Here is a 20,763-nt window from a genome sequence, read left to right as displayed (position 1 = left end):
GCTGAACTGAAGACTTTATTTCACCCTTTTTGAAAGGGGATTTGATCACTTTCCTGTTACGATAGTCATACTGATTTGTCTGAGGCATAGGAATTATTGTGTGTTAACCAGAAGGCCATCTGGCTTTCCTGTCCTTTAACAGATCTCTTTCAGCCTCTCACTTCCTATACATTAAAAAAAAATAAATAAAAAAAATCCCTGACTTTTATTTTTAGCAAGCCTGTGCTAGCTTTTCAGAATGACAGTGCAAGGCACCATCCAGCAATGACGTGGGATTCCTTTGGGTGAGTAAGGAGAGAAGAAAATGGGGGCAGAAGATGCAATAGAGGTCAGGAATCTGAGAATCTGAGATGCCCTCAGGCCTTAGCCTGAAATATTTCCTCTGTAGCAGAGGATATGGTGGCAGTTGTTGCCGCAGTAGGTCCTTTGTGGCAGGGGCTGTTCATGGTTCGTTATGAGACAGCGCCCAGCACCCAGCAGGGTTAAGGTGGGCGCAGTGAGGATGGGACCCAGGGCCAAAGCAAGCTGTGCTGTCAGCTGGGGCGTCCCGGGGCAGCCAGGTAAGGATGTGCTGCTATGCCTCCCTGCGAGCTGCGTAGGGCAGTGCCCAAGAAGCATTTAAAAAGCATTTGGCTCAGTACCTCAGGGTTCTGGCTGCTTCACCCCAGATCCCTTAAAGCCTTCCTACTCCTTTATGACATGCAGTTTTGGGCTAAAAATAATCAAAAGTATAATGCAATCCAGAAGGATGTTATTTTTATTCTTTTTTTTTTTCCTATTCTTTTTTTTTTTTCCTTTTCTTTTTTTTCTTTTTTTTCTTTTTTTTCTTTTTCTTCTTTCTTTTTTTTTTTTTTTTGGCTGCTGGGAATGAAAACGGACAAGAAATGTGTTAGGAACAGTGCGTTCCTTTCCATTGTCACACAAGGCGTGCCCAGAGAGCAAGTGCGGTTTGTTCCTTTCTCTGACCAGGTGTTGCTTATAAGATGCACAAGAAATATGTTTCAAATAAAAACCATAACCCTTAAACAAAAGGTAATTGTTCTACAAATTCAGCCACTTCCAGTGCCCAGCATGCTCTTTGGCAATATGCAGGCTTCCAGTTGCTTTCCATTTTCTTGGCAGTTGCATTCCAGCAGGATTTTATCCAAGCACTGTTTATATGTACAGAAACGTCTCCTGATGTCTGAGGGCTGAGCCTTAGGAAGCCGCTGTCACTGCCTGGGACCACATTTGTTCCATTCCCTGGTTTGTGAGAACTCCAACCCACCTGAGGGCACAAACTGCACTGGGAAATGACTTCTCACATCTTTTCTTACAATTCCAGCCATACCGTCATGGAGGATCAGACCTGAGCAGTGCCTGCTGACTGCTACAATGAGCCACGGTCTGTAGAATTTTCAACATTTTCTTGCAAATTCTGATGTTGTGTAAGTAAGTTGTGCTGTTTCTCCCTTTGCTTGATTTTTCCAGATCTTGAAGCCGTGCAACCAGCGTGCCATCTCCAGGCCCATACAGTGGGAGGTCCGAGGCCTTTGGTTTGTTTTTAAGGAGGACTGTTGTGAAGATTCAGAAAACTCTATTTTCTGGGGAAATGAGCTTGGAGAATAAGGCACAGATGGTGGCAGAGCGGACACTGCTGATTGTTAGCTACTGCCTGAGCTGTGTGACACAGCACACGCATACTGCAGTGAGAAGAAATGGAAGCTATTTCTCTAACACCAGGTGAGAACGCAGTGGAGTTTGTTGAAGTTGCTTGGTTGTTTGTGGCTAACATTCATTTAGGATCAGGACCTCTGGAACGAGCTGTTTATTCCAGACAGTGCCGTAATGCCCTCACAGAACAACAGAAGGTCCAGATGAACCAATGCTGGGACCCCATTATGTTCAGCACTCCTTACCAAATATTCAAGTATCAAATATCAAGTACAGCTCAGAGATCTGCATTGCTTTTACTAATAACTATTACTGGAGGAAGGCCCTTTAATTAAAGTGACATTTTGGTTTATCTTCCAGCATCTTCTTACCTTACTAGGAAGCCTGTGTCAAGTACAGGCTCTGCAGCTTGTGTTCACCTCTCCTGTTTTGTTTCTCAGTCTCTGTTGGGCTTTCATAGTTCACTTAAGCTGCAAATTCCATGAACCAGGCATGTAAATTTGCAGTAACTTGCTTCTGCGAAGAGTAAACAGCTCTCAGCCATGAGAACTGCTATTAAAGTGAGCTGTTTTGCTGGCAGAAGTGGCTTTCCCTGTTGCCATGGGTTGCCCAAGGTGATCCTGACCTCTGTGGTCTCTCTGAAGTTCTGTTGTGGTTGAACTGAGCAACAGCTTTTATAAAGGATTAGCTGAGCGTAACAAATACAGGACACGGTGCTGAGAAACTTGTACAACATTGCACAACTGAGGAGGAGCCCTGTCTTCTGATCCCATAGGATCAGAGGCCAAGAACTCGATTATTCAGTAGAGCTGTACTCAGCTTGTAAGCACAGCGCAGTCACATTTGCAGTCTTAGGGGCAGAAATTCTGCCTTTGCAGGTGCACGAGTGTGCAGCAGAGGAGGGTGTGTGACCGATGGGCAGACAGGGCTGCACTCACCTGCTGGTACTCAGGAGAAGGAGCATTCCTGAGGAGGAGGTAACAAACTGGTGAACCCCACTTAACCCTTCTCAGCCTGAGCAGGTCTCTGCATGCCTGTCCTGGCTGGGTCTGTGGCCTTTGAATGATGAGTCTTGATGGGATCACTCACGCCAAGTATAACGTGTCACATAAACTGTGGCTTGGTACTAATGTGCAACTGCCCTAATGTGCAAAGGGCGTTCCTAAGGACTGATCAGCTCCCAGAGTGAAATTCTGATCTGTTGGTTGCACACTGGCACCACAGTGCATCTGTGCACTATGCATAGTGGCACCTAAGGATTAACAGTTGAGGCTTCAGGAGAAGGGCACATGTTCCTTACTAAACTTACTGAATCCTGCAGCAGTCTGATGTCTAACAAAATATCTGTGCTTTAGTTGTCGTGGAGCTTTAATTCCTCAGTTGGGGTAGGTGACGGGGTGGGCAGAACTGATGAAGAATCACCTGAGCTGAATGCAGTTTTGTTTGACTTGGGGAGCTGTTTTATGAGATCATTCTTGCACCTTAAATAATGAATTTAAAAAACCCCAGTGTGCAGTGGTGAGTATTGGCTCTCCCTTTTATGGCTCCTAAAACCCAGAGTTTCTACCACAGGTGGTATAGGCAAATCACATTAAGAATTTTTGCTTTGCAGCAGGATGCCCAGCACAGCTCTGCCCAGACATGTAGCGAATCCTTGGCACCGTCCTGAAGAATGCACAGAAGACTACAAAGTGTGAGTTGCTTATACACTGTTTACGAATGCAGAAATATTTTGCAATGTGATCTTTTTGCCTACATCCACTACAGAATTCAAACCTAAAATGAGGGAGATTCTAGGTGCCCAACCCCAATTGATGAGCCAAACCCTCAGCTTGATGGCAGCAAGGCCTCCGTGGCAGGGGAGGGGAGGGATTGTGAGCACATTTGACTAGTACAGATGAGGCGCGGTGTGTAATTGAGGAAGCCATCACAATCGAACATCTCTGATCCTTATCCTGCCCCCTTCCGCTTGATTCCTTCATCAGCATTCACTCACATCTCTGAGAGGCTGGAAATATTACCCAGAGCTCTCCTTCAGCATTGTACTATCTAAAACAAGTCCCTGCCTGTAAAGAGCTGTTTTCTTCAAAACAGTCTTTGCCCCTGCCCCCATGGTTAGCTTGGAAAGCTGGCAGCAAAACTCTGCATCTTTGAAATAGCTTAAGCTCAGCCCATTGCTGCTCTCAGTCAGTTGGTTTCACAGTTACCTCTTTGTGATTCTTCAAGGTAATATCTGGCATAGCAGCCAGCCTGGCAACCATTTGAATACAGTGTCTGCTGGAGAAAAAAAGAAGAGGGAATATCATCACTGCAAAGCCCAGTCTTCTGAATTCAGCCAAGAAGAACTATTGCATGCCATCTCGTGGCACCACGCTGCTATTTCCCAGAAACACACTGGAGCTCTAGCCTTGTGAGTGAAGTTCAACATTAATGGGTTTGCGTAAAAAAAATGGCTGCCAGGGTCCTAGAAAGAGCCTATTGTATGGCCAGACTGAAGTGATGAAGCATTCCTCACTGTTAACACTTCACCCATGTTTGTGCTCTGACTGTAGCCTCAGCAGCCGTCTCCTGGCTCTGCAGCAGAGACTCAGTCTGCAGATTCCACCCCTTCAGTGTGCGTGAGTGATTCTCAAGCAGAACTGTAGCTGCACTCGCAACAAGCATCTCAACCACTGAACAGCACTGGCCCCAGAGCAGCCTTCTGCAGAACACGACACTCCACCTTACAGTAAGTCACGTGCACATTCTTCATTCTGATTTACTGTCTCTGGGACGGTGGCCTTGTCTTCTGTCAGCACAGGAAGAATTCCATGTGTCGGTGTATAAAATAAAGCTGATACACCTATTCCTAACTGCATTAACAGCTGAATACATAAATTCATGGAAACATGGTAATGTTAGCTGTCAGCCCCTTGGCGTACCCTAAGTACCTCTGTAAATGACCCTCTCTTCTAAGGGGAGAAGAGTCATTGCAGAACTCTCATCAAGAAGTGATGTAGGTACAGTGTCACTAAATTGAGCTAAGGAAATGTGAAACACCAGGACAGAGTACAACAGCACAACTTTAGGTCCTTGCTTATGTTTTAAATGCCCAGATTTTCACTCTTTTTCTTCCTTTCTTTTTTTCTTTTTTTTAGCATCTTCTTAGCTGGGAGGTACAGCTGAAGTTCTGCACCACCAAATCACGTCCACATATGAAGCTGTGTTATCTTCAGCAGAACCGCTTCTAGCTACACTGAAACACCGCTTTGTTTCCATTACTCTCATAATCATCACAACGTGGATATATAAAGCAGTCAGGAAAGGACCTTAAAATACCTAACAGAAATGCATGACTTCAGCCTAAGCATTCTGTTCTTTTTTGGCTACTAGAGACAACTATGCAACTATAGAAGTCCACAGCTTGCAGTTGGAAAGCATAAAACAGGCCAGCTAACTTCAGATGGTACTGCAAAGAACATCATACCACACTAACAACAGAGAAGGCACTGAGTTATGATCAGCATCCTGGTAACAAGTGCTCTACATTGGGTATGTTACAAAACTTGTATTTCTGCTGCTCTTGGATTAGAGAAGGAGAGCAGCTTTGTTGAGGACTCTGACTGGGGCAGCATGTAAAGAAGTTCCAGGAAAGGCTGTTAGGCCAGTGAGGCTTTATGAAGCTCAGGAGTAGCAGATGTTCTTTGTATGCAGCAAAGAAAAGAGGGAACATCATCTTATTCCAGAGTTTAATTTTGCTGTATGTGACGCTGGAGTTAGAAAATGAAATAAATGAAGAGAGAGATACATTGTGAGAAGCACTGAACCCTGCACTTAACAAGGAAGGACTTCAAATGCCAAGCATTCGAGAAAATAAATTTGCTAGCAATGTGAAAAAGGATTTGGGGTCTTCAACGGATCTCTAAATAGATAATAGGTGATGAGGAAACATGCACTGGAGGGCCAGAGGAAAGACAAATGCTTAAGGGATAAAGATAAGACAGGACAACAAGTATATTAGATAAGGCTGCCACTTGAACTAATTTGAAACATTGGGATCAGCAATCAAATGCAGCTACTGGTTCCATACAGTGACCAGGCACACTGCACCACCAAAAGGAGACAAGCTCCAGATAGCTGATGACAGCTAGAAATCAGACTTCACGTGTAAGTGAAATTCCAGTGGTACAGAAGGACTGGAGTAGTGTGGAAGCATCTGATCCCAGGAGCTGAGGCTGTCAGCTGGAATACAGCACACATACCAGGCTACACAAAGCGTATCATCTGCTCTAATTCCACAGTGTTCATCCCAGCATCGGTTCCAAAAAACCAGGAATCACTTGCAGGCAGATTTTGTGACTCATTGCTACAGCGGATCTAACCAGTGCAGACCCTGCCTGCATGCCGAAGTCTGGCATTCCTTCTTGGATCCATTCCTCAGGAGAAGAGCCTATTTACTGAGTTGTAGCAGAGAGCTGAGGTAAAACCAGAAAAACTTAGAGTATTAAAGAAATAAATGTGCCATTTCGTCACACAGGATGAAATTCCAGGAATTTATTGCTGTACGTTTGCTTAATCCATTAATTTGTCTTACAGAAGTCATGAAGTGCCGAATTGTGTGCTACATGTAACATAGATCCTGTTATTCCCTTCCGAATGCCATTTTACAGTGGGTGTGTGAAGCAACACAGCAGCAGTCACAAAACATGGCTCGAGCTTCTCTCAAGAGCGTAAAAATAAAGATCTGTATACAAGCTGAATACCGACATGTTACTTAACAGGTCACCCAGCAGTTCTAATAGGAATATCTTCAGGTGGAAGTTTGCGCTGTTAAAATTTACGACTCAGACCAAACATCCTCATCCTCACTGCGGTAACAAGATACTTGCAAAGACAAGAACTATGGTATGTAAATGTCACACGCAGGAACTGCTTCATTTCTATCAGAAGCAAAAACTGCTACTTAGAAGCAAGGAGAGGCCTAGCTAAGGCGATCAGCCTGTGTTAAAAACGTACGCGTCCAAGTTTGGCAGTGGAATTCTGTTGACCACCTTGAATGTTTCTTTATTGTGTTTTTTTTTTGGTTACGTACAAGTACTCTTCCCCTCCCACCAAGAACACTTTATAAATCCCCTTATTTTCATTATACCTCCATATTATTTACAGGACTCCTAAAGATTAAGTACAAACTTATGAAATTAATGATAGCTTGCTCTTCAAATATGTATCCCATGGCTAAATAAATACCAAGCCATTCTGACAGAGTGATCTGGAGTTACGATTCAGAAGCATGTGTATCTGTGATGCCAGATGCCTTCTCATTCACAGCAGAGGATTCACTTGATCTGTCAACAATAGTCGCCTTAGAAGTTGGGGTAGCACTATCCAAGGTGAGCGGAGAGGTCTGTTCTACATTTACAGTAGTGCCAGGGTCAACAGAAAAGCTTCCAGCTTGAGTCATGGTGGGAAGCAAATCTGTAGGCACTGTGGATACCTCTGTGACCAAAGGAAGCAGAGGAACGCATTTTGGTGGCATCAGTGGAGGTGTTATTCCCATTAGATTCAAAGGCGGCAAAGAAGGAAGGGTTGGCATACCTAAGAATAAAAAAAGAACAGTCAGCTGCTATATACCACACACAGATCTAGACAGATTCTGTGTTAGATTAACAGTTTTCCCTCCTCTAAGCCCCTGTATAATCCTTGGAGAGAACTCAGCAAGTTTGTTTCAAAGCCTGATGCATTTATTTCAGAATCAAAGAATCAGAATAAACTCCAGTTTGCTTCTAGTCCTCTAGGGAGATGGGACTAAAATACCAATACTGGTTATTAGATGTTTCCAGCCAGCAACAAGAAATTAGTAAGAACTTACTCCATATAAGTGTCTAATTTCTTCTTGCTTACTCCACGTGCATCTTCAGCACTTTGATTCAAAACTATGTATCTCATATTAGTTGGACCCTCTGGCATTTACTCGAGGTTCTTTGATCTCCTTGTCTAGCAAACAAGGAAACACTGTGTCTTTTTCTACCTGTACAGCTGTGTACTTTCTTTCTCGGCACAGGACAATCCCTTCGGAGATCATAAATTGGGTAATATAAGATGCAACTAAGCGCGCAGGCTTAGTGCTAGTTTCTCTCAAAACACAATCCTTGTCTACCCAATCTGGGCACTGATGTCAGCTCCCATTTCCAGCAAACGCTTCATTTATCCTCTTCAGGACTCCACCAGATGGTTCTAAATGAGCGTCAAAGATCGTCACGGAGAGACCTGCTATTACAGCATTTCAATTTGCAGGAGCACTTACCAGGCTGTACCATTTCTGGAACGATGTGTGGTGCCGGTAAATTAAGTTTGGACAGATCAGGCAGGTTGGGAAGCCCTGCTGGTAATGGCATCAGACCTGAGAGAAGAGTGGAAAAATGGCAGTTCAAAGCTTGGAGTTGTTCTTTATCTCTGATTGTTTCTGAGATCTTATAAAGTTAAGCTGTATGATACTGCTTTACGTCTTACCATCCTTACACACAAAAATGCCAGTTCACCTAAGTTTTATCTGCGAGGCTGTGAATGAACATTTGCCTGCAAAATACAGAAATCCCAGCGCTTTTCTTATTTCAAGGAATGAACAGGAGCTTTTTCCAAAGCTTGGTTTTCAACAAAGATAGCTGTCTGACTGCAGCCCTGTACAGGAAGCCCTCTGTTCTTCATAAGTGCAGAAAATTACAATAGGATGAAATTAAGAAGAAAACAGCATTAAAGGTCGAAAATGTTGATATTAGTACTCATTTTATAGCTAAGGTTAAACATAAAAATATATAGAGAAGGCACACACAACAGATGCCCTCCCATGGTTGTGTTTGCTGTAGAACATCTCTCCCCTTCTGAATTTCCTGTCTTAGCAGAGCTGCATTTCTGGCACAGTGGCTCTCTTCCTATTTTGCCGTTAGTTCAGGGAAGTTCAGCTCTGATTCTCATTGTTGATATTATGGTAACAAAGGGGAGGAGAGGGCAAACATCTTAAAAGCAGACCACAGTGCACAGATTTCAATTAAAAGCAGCCTTCCTGGCCTACCTGGAAATTTATTAGCCATGAAGGCTGACATCATGTAAGTCAAAGAGCTTTCAGTTCAGTTACAAGCAGCTTTGGTTTGATTCTCTGCAACCCCCAGTGTGAAAAATAAGGAACTTCTTCATATAGATTCACTCAAGTTTTAAACCTCGATGTATTCAAGACCTACAATTTCACTGTTACACACATGCAAATGGTAAGCAATATCCTGGTAGTTCTCCAAGAGGCAACCATACTATTCAGAGAACAAAGCATATGACAAATCTGTACTTTCAGACTTTGGGAGTAATATGCAACAGGAAACGGAAAGCCATTAACAGAAGCTAAGCTTAGTGGCCTGCCATTTTACCTACTCACTACAGGACTGAAGTTCCCTGCCTTGTATGCAGAAACAGTTGACAGCAAGGTGCAGCTGTATGCTGCTAGCCATCTAGTTATACGAAGAACGACCTCAGCATTAAAAAGGAGGCCACTAAAACAGTTTTTAGAGGTGAAAGGAATGCAGCAACAAAAAATGCCATCCCCATCTTCTTTTCTGCCCTGATGTCTGAGGAAAAAATACAAAGTAGCATGCAGCTTCACAGTTTCCAAAGCATTTTGCAACATACAGTGTATGAAGTGTAAGAAATAACAATGTATCAACGACCATTGCAAATAGCACAGCTAACACCTGGAGAAATCCTCAATGCTGTGTCTATTGTGCAGGGGCCTAACAGGTCAAAGATTATCAGCTTTATTGCCAACTCAGCCCTCTGTGCCACAGACGTGCTGTGCATATGGCTCTTCAAAAACAATTCATAACATTCCAGAGGATATATCAAAGTGATTTCATATGAAATGCCTACATTGTGTGAAGCTGTAGTCCCCGGGCCCCCAAAAAACAGTGGAAGAAACCAGCCTTTTCCTTTTTTCTTGTAATGTCTCAAGCCATGTTACCTACTCACCAGGTAGTGTTGTTGCTGGGTTAACTGGTGGCACGGAGGTAAGGGACTGACTGACTTGTGGTGGTAACAACGGGACTGTTGGAACTCCTGCTGGAGCACAAGGAAAACAAATGTCAGTTTTAAGAGTACTACAGCAACCATAGTCTTCAGGAGAGTATCTATGAATAATTGCTCACAGAAGATTTGTTATTTGCCTTAGATAACCATAAAACACCGATGAAGAAAAACAGTATTCTATAATGTGTGTTATTCAGAAGTTATCTAATCTCTCCTGAGCAAGTAAAGCACATTCAGAGTGAAATACGTTATTACAGCACTCCAGCCTTTGTTGTTAAGAAAAGTTTGGAAAAGACAAAGAGAGAAATTTCTTTTCCCTCTTCCCTCTATAAAACCAATGGAAACACGTGTCAATTCACCCAAGCATTTTGGAAGTGACTTCCATACTGACCTGTACTGAGAACATTACTGACAGTAGTCGAGGGCGAGCTAATAGAAAGTCCTGACAGACTCTGCTCAAGTCCTGCTGGCCCAGGGGGTAACGCCGGTGAGGGGTTAACTGATGACAGCTGAACCTTTTCAGGAGGAAAAATAGAAGGTTACATGATCATGGTTTGTTTTCATAAGAGCCAATAAAAACAGAAAAGCGATGCAACCCCATAATCCACATTACAGAGCCAAAGAGGTGACTACAACTTACCTCTGTAAAGCCATCTTTGAGAGGACTGAGAGATGCACTGGGCAGCTGTCCTGGGAGAGAGATTTTCTTTCCCTCTTCAAATGGGCGGGTAGGTATCCTATGCAAATACCCATAGCCAATGCCACACCCTAGGCTTTTAAAATATGAACACACAGAAATCAGTAAAATGATTAAATTATAATAACGATAATTAAAATTATTGAAACTCCCCAGCAAGCAATGCACAAAGGACTGAAGGTGACAGCAAGTTTCAAGATCAGTTCTGTACTATCATTTGTGCTTACAGAAAAGAAGGCCAAGTATCTGCTATGGCAAAATAACACCATGAGACAACAGAACCAGGAACTCTGTAACTTTCAGCAATAAACATTTAGCACAGCAGTTTTACTGTTATTTAAACCAACCAGCTGTATCAGCTGTATCACCATGGAATTCAACTCGTTCCTGTTGTTTGCAGCTGCCCGTTCAAGGTATGTGCAATAATGCAAGAATATACTACAGCCTCTTTAGTATTTGAAGTCTAATGCAGAAAGCATTACTAACTAAAACTGAATTTCAAGAAAATGTGTAATTGACTTCAGCAGAAATCCCCTGGATCTGAGGCCAGTCTTTTCTGGGTACTGCAAAGAATTGAAGCAAGCAGCTTCTAGACTAGGGCTGTAAGGAAGTTGTCCCACCCCTCCTCGCTCCCAGTAATGTACTCTTTTCCCTTACCTGCCTTCTCCACCCCAGGCAGAATTTGGAGTTATCACCACTTCCCGGCAGTTATCTGTGTCTGTGTTATATACATACAGTTTTAATGGCTTTGCTTCATGCGTTTCAATAAGGGAGAAGAGATCTTCAGTCTGCAAAAGGATAATAATGAGCTTATTTATCATGCAGTTATTATAATTCGATATGAGACCAGCTTCCTAGTCCTAACTTTGTGCCACAAAACCTAATAACTGCTACCCAGTGCAGCTGTGGTGCTGCTGCTTTATCGTAAGGACAACTGTGCTTCGCCAGCACAACTCAGAAGACATATGAAACAACCTCAGATTTGAAATCTGCTATTTGAACTTCTTAACATGAGTGTTTTGTAGTCTAATATCTACCTCCATAAAGATTTAGGAGCAGTTCTTAATTTCCATAGTTGCATTTAAGCACAATGAAGAGGCAATGAGTGAGAATTTCTTCCTTTTTGTATTAAGTTACTTCAGTTAGCACTGATGGGAACAGCCCTAGTATACTTTCTACTTAAGAATAAAAACAAATGAATGTGAAGAAACTTAAGCACGCACATACCTCGTTCATGACAGTATCTGCTCCAATGATATAGTCACTGTGAGGTCTGAGCCCAGCTAATGCAGCAGGAGAGTTTGGTTCCACTTCCTGGTTTAAAGAAGGAAAGTTACAAACAGAACAGCCAGGGAGCTGCACAACAGCTTACGTGCACACTTCACACAAGTCTGGAGTCAAGCAGACAAACTTCTTCAACTCTGATCAAGTTTTCAACCCAGGGACTAAAACAGACCTGAGCCTGTAAAACAATGGCTGGATGACAGTCTCATTAGTTACTGTTACAAGGGGTTCTGAATACTGTGCAGGAAAACTGATACAAATACAAGACTTGCTAATGCTCTCAAACACTGTTTTACTTCAAAAGCCTTTCAAAAAACAAAGCCAATGGACAAAGAACAGAGCAATTTCAGCTCATGCCTTGCATGCTCCCTTGCAAGTTACTTTCCAGTAAAGAGACAGAAAGTTTAACAGCAAACAACAAATTTTGGAGAAAGAAAAATACCTGGAGGTCTGTACGTACCAGTACGTGCCACACGTTTTCGTTGGCCCCATCGAAGCTACAGAAACGAATGCTCACCCCCAGCAGGCCCTGCCCACCCCACATGTTGCTGGGGGTGACGGATGTTTCCCTCAGTTCCAGTGTCTTGCTGCTGTACACCAGCATTTTTACAGGTTTTTCAACATTTGCTTTCAGCAGGTCCTTGAGGGTGTCATTGTCTTTATTCTGTGAACGTTCAAACAAAAGTGTGGTTTAGTGCTGAGCACAGAAAGCATCCCATTCCACAGCAACTTTTGTATTTCAGAGGCCCGATGAATGCAGGCATTCTTAACTCTGCAATTAAATTCTTATTACAGAAATGCCAGAAGACCAATTCCAAACTGCGAGTTTGGAGAACTACAGGGCCTACTTCTTATGCCTCCAAAGAACAAAATCCTTTCAAGTAGAGCAGATATGCCCAGAACAGAGATTAGGATAATTCACCATAGGCTGAGCTCTTTCCATATGCTCTCAGACGTGCCCTGCAGCTCTGCAGATACTTTCATGAAGAGCTTACCTACGGCTTCTTCCTACTGCTCTGATGGTTTGCTCTGCTTGGAAACTTCCTCACATGATTCCTGCCCAGCTAACAGCTTTGACAACAGTTCTTTCAACATTCCTGTTTTGACTGAAATGAGTTCAGAGGTTCTCACACTGGCAGCTTTATGGATGCGCGGTGGGCACCAGCACGAGCAGCGAGAGGTACAGCAGCAGGCAGTGTTCTCTCCTGCCAGTGCAGATACTTGCAGAGCTCTGCGTCCCCACTCCTCTGCTTCATTTCTGATAGAATTCTAACTCTAACGTGAAAGAAATCAATCTCTGAAGCAGTCAGGCTTTCCTAACTTAAGCCAAGAATATATTTCAACATATATATATTTTAATAAAAGAAACAGAATTCTCTCTAGCAGTAAGATTCCCAGCACGCTGCTTGTTTCAGTCAATAGTGCATAGCAGCAGCATACTTACCAATCTCGAACCATTAATAGACACAATAAAATCAAAGAACGGCTCCAATCCAGCCCTGTGACCTGGGGAGTTTTCTTGTACCTGAGAAAATTAAACAAGAGTTCAGCAAAAGTGTGCCAGTGCTGATTTACAGATCAGAGTTATATTTCCAGCTGGACAAACCGCAGCTTTAGAAGGTACTGATAATGGACATACTTCTCATTTGGTCACACTTAATCTTCTGCGCCAAAGAAACCTCTCAGTTCTGACTGGAGGCAAAGCAGAGCTGCAGCTGTGTGAGCACAGGTTGCCATCCCATGGTCACACATCACCTGCCCACATCCTTGCCACCACATCCTTGCCACTGCTCTGTGAGAGCACCCGCACAACCTGCAATCCGCTGCCACACCAGCACAATAATTTATGTGCTGTGCTCACACAGGGCCTAACGACTGGCCACACTGCTCTCAGAATGTGAGAGGATGCTTCTAATTCCAAAGGGAACAGCTGAGAGATGTACTTTTGCATGTTGTTTAGTCAAGATGACATGCATTGACAATAGACAAAAGAAACCCCAACACAGCTATCAGATTTCTCCTGCAGCCTCTGGAGCAAAGTGTACCTTTCCTGCTCTGTAAGCCGACTCCTCTTACTCCACAGCTTTTTCTTCTACAAGCTACAGTCACCTTCTGAAAGTTCTGCGAAGTGTCAGCCATGTGGTTTGTCACACGTTAATCCACCTGACAGAGCTGGTACAAATCCAGACACTCATTCAGTGCCCGTCTGCTTCTGCAGGAATTGAACTTTCTTAATATGACTCATCCAGAAAAAAATACTGTAATATGAGAAAAAAAACCCACACTTGCTAGCTACTAAAATTGGCCTGTATGAATGTTTACCTCCTCCTGACACATTCACAAAGTCAGAGGTTGGAAAAAGCTCAGATGACTCACAGGGAGCCTGCTGTAGCAGATGCCAGAAGCCTAGGACATCAGTGTCCCATAGTCTCAACATTCATTAAAGAAAAAATAATCCGGAATCAGTAGTTCCACTAATTGCTTTCAAAACTTGGTAAAACAGCCAAGTACAAATTCGACATTATCCCAGTCACAGCAATAAAAACAACTGAGGTAGAAATCACATCACAGAAGCCCACAATTCCAGGCAGAAGCGTCTCTGCAAGGTGCCTGCCTACAGTGCTCTGCACTGGGGTGCTGGCTGTCGGCTCGGCAGCCATGTGGCAGCTGTGGGAGCACAGCTCTGCACCAGACAAGCAGCCTGCGGCTCTGCCAGCCGCACCTCGTGGAGATGCTTCTGTAGGAGCACCTACAATAGATGAGGACTACAAATGCATCAGCATCCATCAGGAAATCACAGCCTTGCAGCTGCATAAATCACACAGAAGTACACAGCCAGACATCTCCTATCTGCCACCACACTGCCCGTGATGTACAGGTTCAGGTACAGTTCTGTACTTTCCAGCCTTGTTTGGGCCCAGTGACACTGATGGAAAAGTATTTTTATACCTGACAGTCCCAGAAAACAACGCAGAAGCACTGAGTTCATTCCACTAAGGAGGCGACACCTTCAGCCACCCACAACATCACCACGGCCCCCAGCTTTCAGCGGCACCCCACTTCCAGCCTCTAGCAGCCAGCACACAGCACAGCTCGCTGCAGGGAGCTCTGAGGTCAGGGTGCTTCTGGGAGGTGCAGCAGTAAAGGATAACCAGCGTTCTGGGAAACAAGAAGGCACAAAGACCTTCCTGTTACCAACAGAAATAATAACAATCCCATTTATCCATACATAAGTTCTCAGCCCTCGGTGCATCTTTGTACTTCCCAAGTATTGAGTCACTTATCTTTGTAACTGAGTAAGGATTGAGGAGAAGAAAAACGATCAAGTGATATCACTCACAACATTGCTAAAGCAGGCAAGATCCCTCGTGTGGCCGCTTGGGAAGCCTCGTTCTCTAAAAGCCAGCTGTTATTTCAGACATATAAGTTACAGACACCTGCGGGTAAATGCCACAACTGTCTTTCAGTGAACAAAACCAGAGGCAGAGCTGTGGAACTGCCACCCCAGGAGGCTTTTAAGAGCAAGTGAAGAAAATCCATGGAATGCTGAATGCCAGGAGGAAGAGGAAGGTTTTGGGACCCCTTCAGCCCCATCTAACTGTGTAGGACTTCAGCTGCTCGGCCTTGCTGTCAGGGAACAGGTTTCAAGGTGAAAGCAACTGTATCACTAAGAAAACTTCTTCAGTAAGTACAAAGTTGCACTTTGCTGAACATGTTTCCAAACACTGTAACTCTATATCCATGTGTAGGTGTTACATTGTACATGTTATAATAAGGCTGTGGTCACAATTTTAGGCCCTGACCTACAGCATGTACAGCTATGTGGAAAACATGATTTCTGGAAGCAGATGAGGGCTCTCATCACTCGGCATTGGTGAGGCCTCACCTCGAGTACTGTGTTCAGTTTGGGGCACCTCAGCACAGGAAAGACGTGGAGGTACTGGAGCAGGTCCAGAGAAGGGCAACAAGGCTTGTGAGGGGCTTGGAGAATCAGCCCTATGAGGAGAGGCTAAGGAAGCTGGGGCTGTTTAGTCTGAGGAAAAGGAGGCTGAGGGGAGACCTTATTGCCGTCTTCCAGTATCTGAAGGGTGCTTACAGTGAGAGGGGGGCAAGTCTCTTCTCACTGGTGACAAATGACAGGACGAGGGGAAATGGCCTCAAGTTGAGCCAGGGTAAGTTTCGGTTGGACGTTAGGAAACACTTCTTTACAGAAAGGGTAGCTAAACACTGGAATAGGCTCCCCAGGGAGGTGGTTGAGTCACCATCCCTGGATGTGTTTAAGAGCCATTTGGATGTGGTGCTCAGGGATATGATTTAGCAGAGGGTTATTAGAGTTAGGGTACTATGGTTAGGCTGTGGTTGGACTTGATGATCTTCAAGGTCTTTTCCAACCTGGGAATTCTATGATTCTATGATCACCTCTGAAAGTAGCTTATCTTCTACAAGCACCACTTCAACCTCATAGAAGCCTAGCTTCAGCACTACACACACAGCTTGTAGGGAGCAGGAGCTCTAAAGCTTCCCCTCCCAAAATAAGAAACCCTTTCTAAATAGTATTTACTTTATTAGAAACAAAATGCTGCATAAGCAGATTTGCTTGGTACTTCTTTTACACACTCCATAAAGGGCAATAAAAGTTCATGACATACAGTCTGTAAGCCATTCCTGTTAGGTCTCAGAGAACTACTTTGATTCCATCAGCTATTTCAAACATGTGACATGGCATAACTGTATTGAATTTCTTTACAAAACAGCCTGCATTGGAGACAAAAGGCTTCATAAGCTTTTTTAAGAAATAGATTCTCCCCCCTTTAGAAGAGAAAAACCCTCTTTATGGCTGCATGTTCGTAACCCCACCACAGCAAACGGAGGCACTCCAGTTAAGTTAGAAATCTCAACTCCGGGCGCTGTTGGTGAGAGCAGCACAAAACACAACATCATCTCCAGCATCCTGGATCATTTATTTCAGGATGAACTGACCGATTGCTCCAAGTGTGTGCAAATTACAGCAGTTTTCCATTTGCGCTGCTGAAGAAATAAGTTATATATAACAAAGCTGGTGAGGGGTCTGGAGCACAGGCCTTATGAGGAATGGCTGAGGGAGCTGGGGACGTTCAGCCTGGAGAAGAGGAGTCTCAGGGGAGATCTTATAGCTCTCTATAACTTCCTGAAGGGAGGTTGTGGTGAGCTGGGGGTCGGCCTCTTCTCTTGTGTCATTAGTGATAGGACCAGAGGGAATGGTTTCAAGCTACAGCAGGGGAGATTCAGGCTGGACATTAGGAGGTATTACTTCTCAGAAAGGGTGGTCAGACATTGGAATGCACTGCCCAGGGAGGTGGTGGAGTCACCGACCCTGGGGGTGTTCAAGGAAAGACTGGATGTTGTGTTGAGGGACATGGTTTAGCAGGAGCTATTAGTAATAGGTGAATGTTTGAACTGGATGATCTTCTAAGTCTTTTCCAACCTTGGTGATTCTATGATTCTATATAAATTCTGTTTCCACCTAGTCTGAAGAGCAGAAACATGCGTATGGAGCATGCACGGAGACAGGCTGCTGCTCTACTCTGCCACATCACTTATGCTAAAGGACACGCATCTGTTTCCAAAAGAAGGACAACCAGCAGTAACATCTCCTAGCAGGAGCTCAGGGCTCGTGCAGTTGGCCTGGAGGCATTAGTGACAAACTTAGCAGCTTGTTACAGGAATGATGAAAGAAAAGTCTTCAGCAAAAGCTTGTGTGACAAATTAAGCTGTTCCAAAATATTGTTTCAAGCACGTGACAGATCACTGGGTCTGCCTATGAAGAGACTACGGCAACAAAACACTCTGTAACTTTTGCCCCCTCTTCAAGAAAAACCAGTTGTGTTTCAGTGTCTATGAAGCCCAGCAGGACAATCCCCAGCAACTCTTCCCATCATATACACGTGTGATGAAATTGCTTTCTTTCCACAGTGTATTCATCCTTCCTGTTATATGTGCATGATTAAAAAAAAAGCCAACTTCTAATGAGAGCAATACTGCTCAAATGCAGCACAGGATTGCCAAAAGGCTCAAGCAATCTGCAGAAAATATGTGAAAAATTAACAATTAGAGCCTTCATATTATTCGCTCGCTCTGTGTTTCCAGTCCCACTCCAAGTGACCAACACAGCACCTCCCACCAGCTCAGCAGAGAGGTGGTCTGTGCTGTCTCGATGTCTCACTGTAGGAAACCTGGGCCTTGTGGCTCTCACTTTGTTTATCCTTGCTGGAAACTTCTATAGGGCTCCAGGGTCCTTCTGAAAAACAGACCCCATTTGTTCCATGGCTTCCTAACACGCAGTTCTCATGATGCAACTTCAACGTCTACCAACAGAAAGTTGTTCATGGTTGCGGCATCTGAAGACATCAGCAGGAAGGTAGGGCAGTGACAGAGACCCACAGTGTGCTCTAATCAAGCAGCACGAGCTGATGAGTACGACAGAACTAACTGCAGACTGCTTATTCTACAGCCCTCAAAAGTAAAAAGCAGTCAATGTTAACACCATCCCATGCTGAAAGAACAAGTCTCTTTCAGAGCACACCTTTCACCTGTCAAACCACCAGCACATATTTTGAGGTGGAAAAGAAAAATCAAAATGGATTATTACATATTACTTAAATAAAAATGAATAAGCAAGGACTGCCTTGGCTTTAGCTTACATGGAAGTGTCAGCACGTGACTGTTTGGATCTGCTCAGAATGTCACCGTTTGCTTTTCAACAGCATCACACGAGATTTTAATGCCTGGAGACCATCCCTGTTCATTCTCTACACACAGAAACCAAACAAGCCAAAGCAGCACTAATTCACAAGAGCAGTCCCTGTACCCCTTCATGTGCCCAGAGGGTGGCACCGGCTGGAGACAGAGAGCTGATGTGGAAGGCTGGATGCCAACAGCCCCCCAGAGCAGCACTCACCATAGTGGTGCTGCTGCTCTCACTATGGCACGCGGCAAACGCAGTGATGTGCACACAACTGTCAGAACACTGCTGGCAAAGTTCCTGCGCTGCCCCGTGCACCAGATCCAAGGGCAGAACCCACCTACTGCTCGAGTGCGAGCCCTGTGCTACAGCCAGGACCCTCAGAATTGGCTGCTCACAGATCTCCGGCGCAGCCAACCACATCATTACTGCGCACGGAACTGCGGCGCAGCAGGGCCGCACGGTTACCGCCGGCAGCAGCAAGGCCTTCCTGGGTCTCGAGACACGGCCCGGCAATGCGCAGCGCTGTCCCGCAGCACCCCGACGTGCCACCCCGGCAGCGCCGAGACGCCACAGCTCCGGTCAGCTGCCGCGACGGAGCGACTGACAGCAGCCCGCCGCCACGAGCGCGCCGCCCGCGCTCAGCGCGTTACGATCGCCTTTTGGGGAGAGAAGCGGGAGAAGCGACCCCCGCCCGTCACCCCTCCGGCCCGGCAGCAGCCCAGGCGCAGCCCGTAGCAGGCCGGGCCGGGGCCCCTCGGCGCGGCCGAGACTCAGGAGCGGCCCCGGGAGCGGCAGCGCGATCCGATCTTGCTGTTGGGGTGTCCGGGGCTCCCCGGACGGGGCCCCCACCGCGCCGCCCTCAGCCCCGGCCCGGGGGGGGCCGCTCGGGGCGCGGAGCCGGGGCAGAGGCCCATCGGCGGCCGCCGGCCTACCGGCCCCCAGGGCCCGCGCCCGCCGCCCTCACCCGCAGGACGTGGTAGCCCTCGGTGCCCCCCCCGGGGATCTCCACGCTCTGCGAGGCGCCCATGGCGGCGGCGGCCGCACAAAGCCCGGCGGCACGGACGTGGCACTCGCTCCCGCCCGCCTCGGCAGGGGCGGGGCAGGCCGCGCGCAGGGCACGCCGGGACGCCGCTACAGCGCCCCCTGCCGGACGCGGGCCGTCGCCGGCCGTGATGCCGTACGGCGGCCGGCTGAGGCCACAGTGCTGAGAGGAACGGCCGCGAAGGCGGCGCAGCGACACCGTGAGCTCCGCCCCTCTCGCTCGTTTCCGGCGCGGTGTCGCCTCCTGGCGGCCCGGAGTTGAAATGCAGAGCGAAGGCGCCTGTTCAGCTCCGCCTGGCTCAGGAGCAGCGGAGGGACGACGGCGGGTGGTAACGGAGCTTTTGGGACTTCGTCAGTCCGCCCGGGCGCTGTCAGTCCTGTTGTCAGTTCGTTCTCACACAACCAAAGAAGTTCTGTTTCCCTTTTCTTCTGGAGATCTGGACATTGAGGCCCTGGAACGCGTTCAGAGGAGGGCTACGAAGCTGGTGAGGGGTCTGGAGCACAGGCCTCATGAGGAGCGGCTGAGGGAGCTGGGAATGTTCAGCCTGGAGAAGAGGAGGCTCAGGGGAGACCTTATAACTTCCTGAAGGGAGGTTGTAGTGAGCTGGGGGTTGGCCTTTTCTCTTGTGTCATTAGTGATAGGACCAGAGGGAATGTTTTCAAGCTGTGCCAGGGGAGATTCAGGCTGGACATTAGGAGGTATTAGTTCTCAGAAAGGGTAGTCAGGCACTGGAATGCACTGCCCAGGGAGGTGGTGGAGTCACTGACCAAGGTGGTGTTCAAGGAAAGACTGGATGTTGTGTTGAGGGACATGATTTAGCTGGGAAGTATTGGAAATGGTTGGACTGGATGATCTTCTAAGTCTTTTCCAACCTTGATAATTCTGTGATTCTGTGATCTGTAAATGTCTCATGCCAGCATGCAGTGATCCCAGAAATGGGCAAGCATGCTTCGTTCTTCTGCACCTTTCAGATCAGCCCCTTTGGAGAGTTACTAACCGGCCCCTTTTTGGAGATGCGAGCTGCAAGGCTCACCTCCTTAGGGCAGCTGCCTTACCACAGCGCCTCAGCCCGCAGTCAGTGCCACTGCTCTTCTGGGGCTCATTCCGCTTGGGTAAAGGAGGATGCTCTCTGTGGATGCCCAGCAATCCCATGAAAGACTGAACTAAAACACCAGATTTATCTGATGAAATATCTGTGAACTCAGTCCAGTGTTCTATAGGGAAGGCCAGTCTGTAACAACAAAGAAAAACAGAAGACCCTTTTAAGGGAAAAGGATGCAAAGCCTATGTAGGAAATACAGAACACAATACCTTGTA

At 46.0% G+C, this 20,763-nt stretch overlaps 1 protein-coding gene and 1 long non-coding RNA gene across 3 annotated transcripts; one reads left to right on the top strand and one right to left on the bottom strand.

Annotated features, from left to right (window-relative positions):
- The first annotated feature begins 1,226 nt into the window (after positions 1–1,226).
- On the top strand, positions 1,227–6,893 carry LOC140254757 (uncharacterized). The gene is made up of 5 exons (XR_011904306.1): positions 1,227–1,722; positions 3,266–3,346; positions 3,880–4,063; positions 4,206–4,381; positions 4,791–6,893. It is a non-coding gene; the product is annotated as an uncharacterized lncRNA (long non-coding RNA).
- On the bottom strand, positions 6,171–19,535 carry GORASP2 (golgi reassembly stacking protein 2). 2 transcript variants are annotated; one of them, XM_072341738.1, is made up of 10 exons: positions 19,369–19,535; positions 13,125–13,205; positions 12,141–12,344; positions 11,624–11,710; positions 11,054–11,184; positions 10,340–10,472; positions 10,091–10,214; positions 9,643–9,732; positions 7,937–8,032; positions 6,171–7,227 (listed from the first exon to the last, which is right to left on the bottom strand). In XM_072341738.1, the coding sequence occupies exons 1-10, from the start codon at positions 19,429–19,431 to the stop codon at positions 6,908–6,910; spliced, it is 1,329 nt and encodes a 442-aa protein (XP_072197839.1). In that variant the 5' UTR covers positions 19,432–19,535; the 3' UTR covers positions 6,171–6,907. The 2 variants fall into 2 exon arrangements, with proteins under 2 accessions (XP_072197839.1, XP_072197840.1); XM_072341739.1 differs by having other exon boundaries at positions 9,643–9,729.
- Between the last annotated feature and the right edge of the window lie 1,228 nt (positions 19,536–20,763).

The sequence above is a fragment of the Excalfactoria chinensis genome, chromosome 7 (assembly GCF_039878825.1).
Source record: "Excalfactoria chinensis isolate bCotChi1 chromosome 7, bCotChi1.hap2, whole genome shotgun sequence".
In the NCBI taxonomy this organism is placed as follows: Eukaryota; Metazoa; Chordata; class Aves; order Galliformes; family Phasianidae; genus Excalfactoria; species Excalfactoria chinensis.
This window is presented reverse-complemented; position numbering and strand designations above follow the sequence as displayed.

Excerpts from the sequence above, each read along its gene's own strand:
- GORASP2 (XM_072341738.1), bottom strand. The coding sequence starts at position 19,431 with ATGGGCGCCTCGCAGAGCGTGGAGATCCCCGGGGGGGGCACCGAGGGC. Across the intron at positions 13,206-19,368 it reads AGGGCTACCACGTCCTGCGG|GTACAAGAAAACTCCCCAGG; the intron begins GTGAGGGCGGCG and ends TAATTTTCTCAG. Across the intron at positions 10,473-11,053 it reads GCCTGGGGTGGAGAAGGCAG|CCTAGGGTGTGGCATTGGCT; the intron begins GTAAGGGAAAAG and ends ATATTTTAAAAG.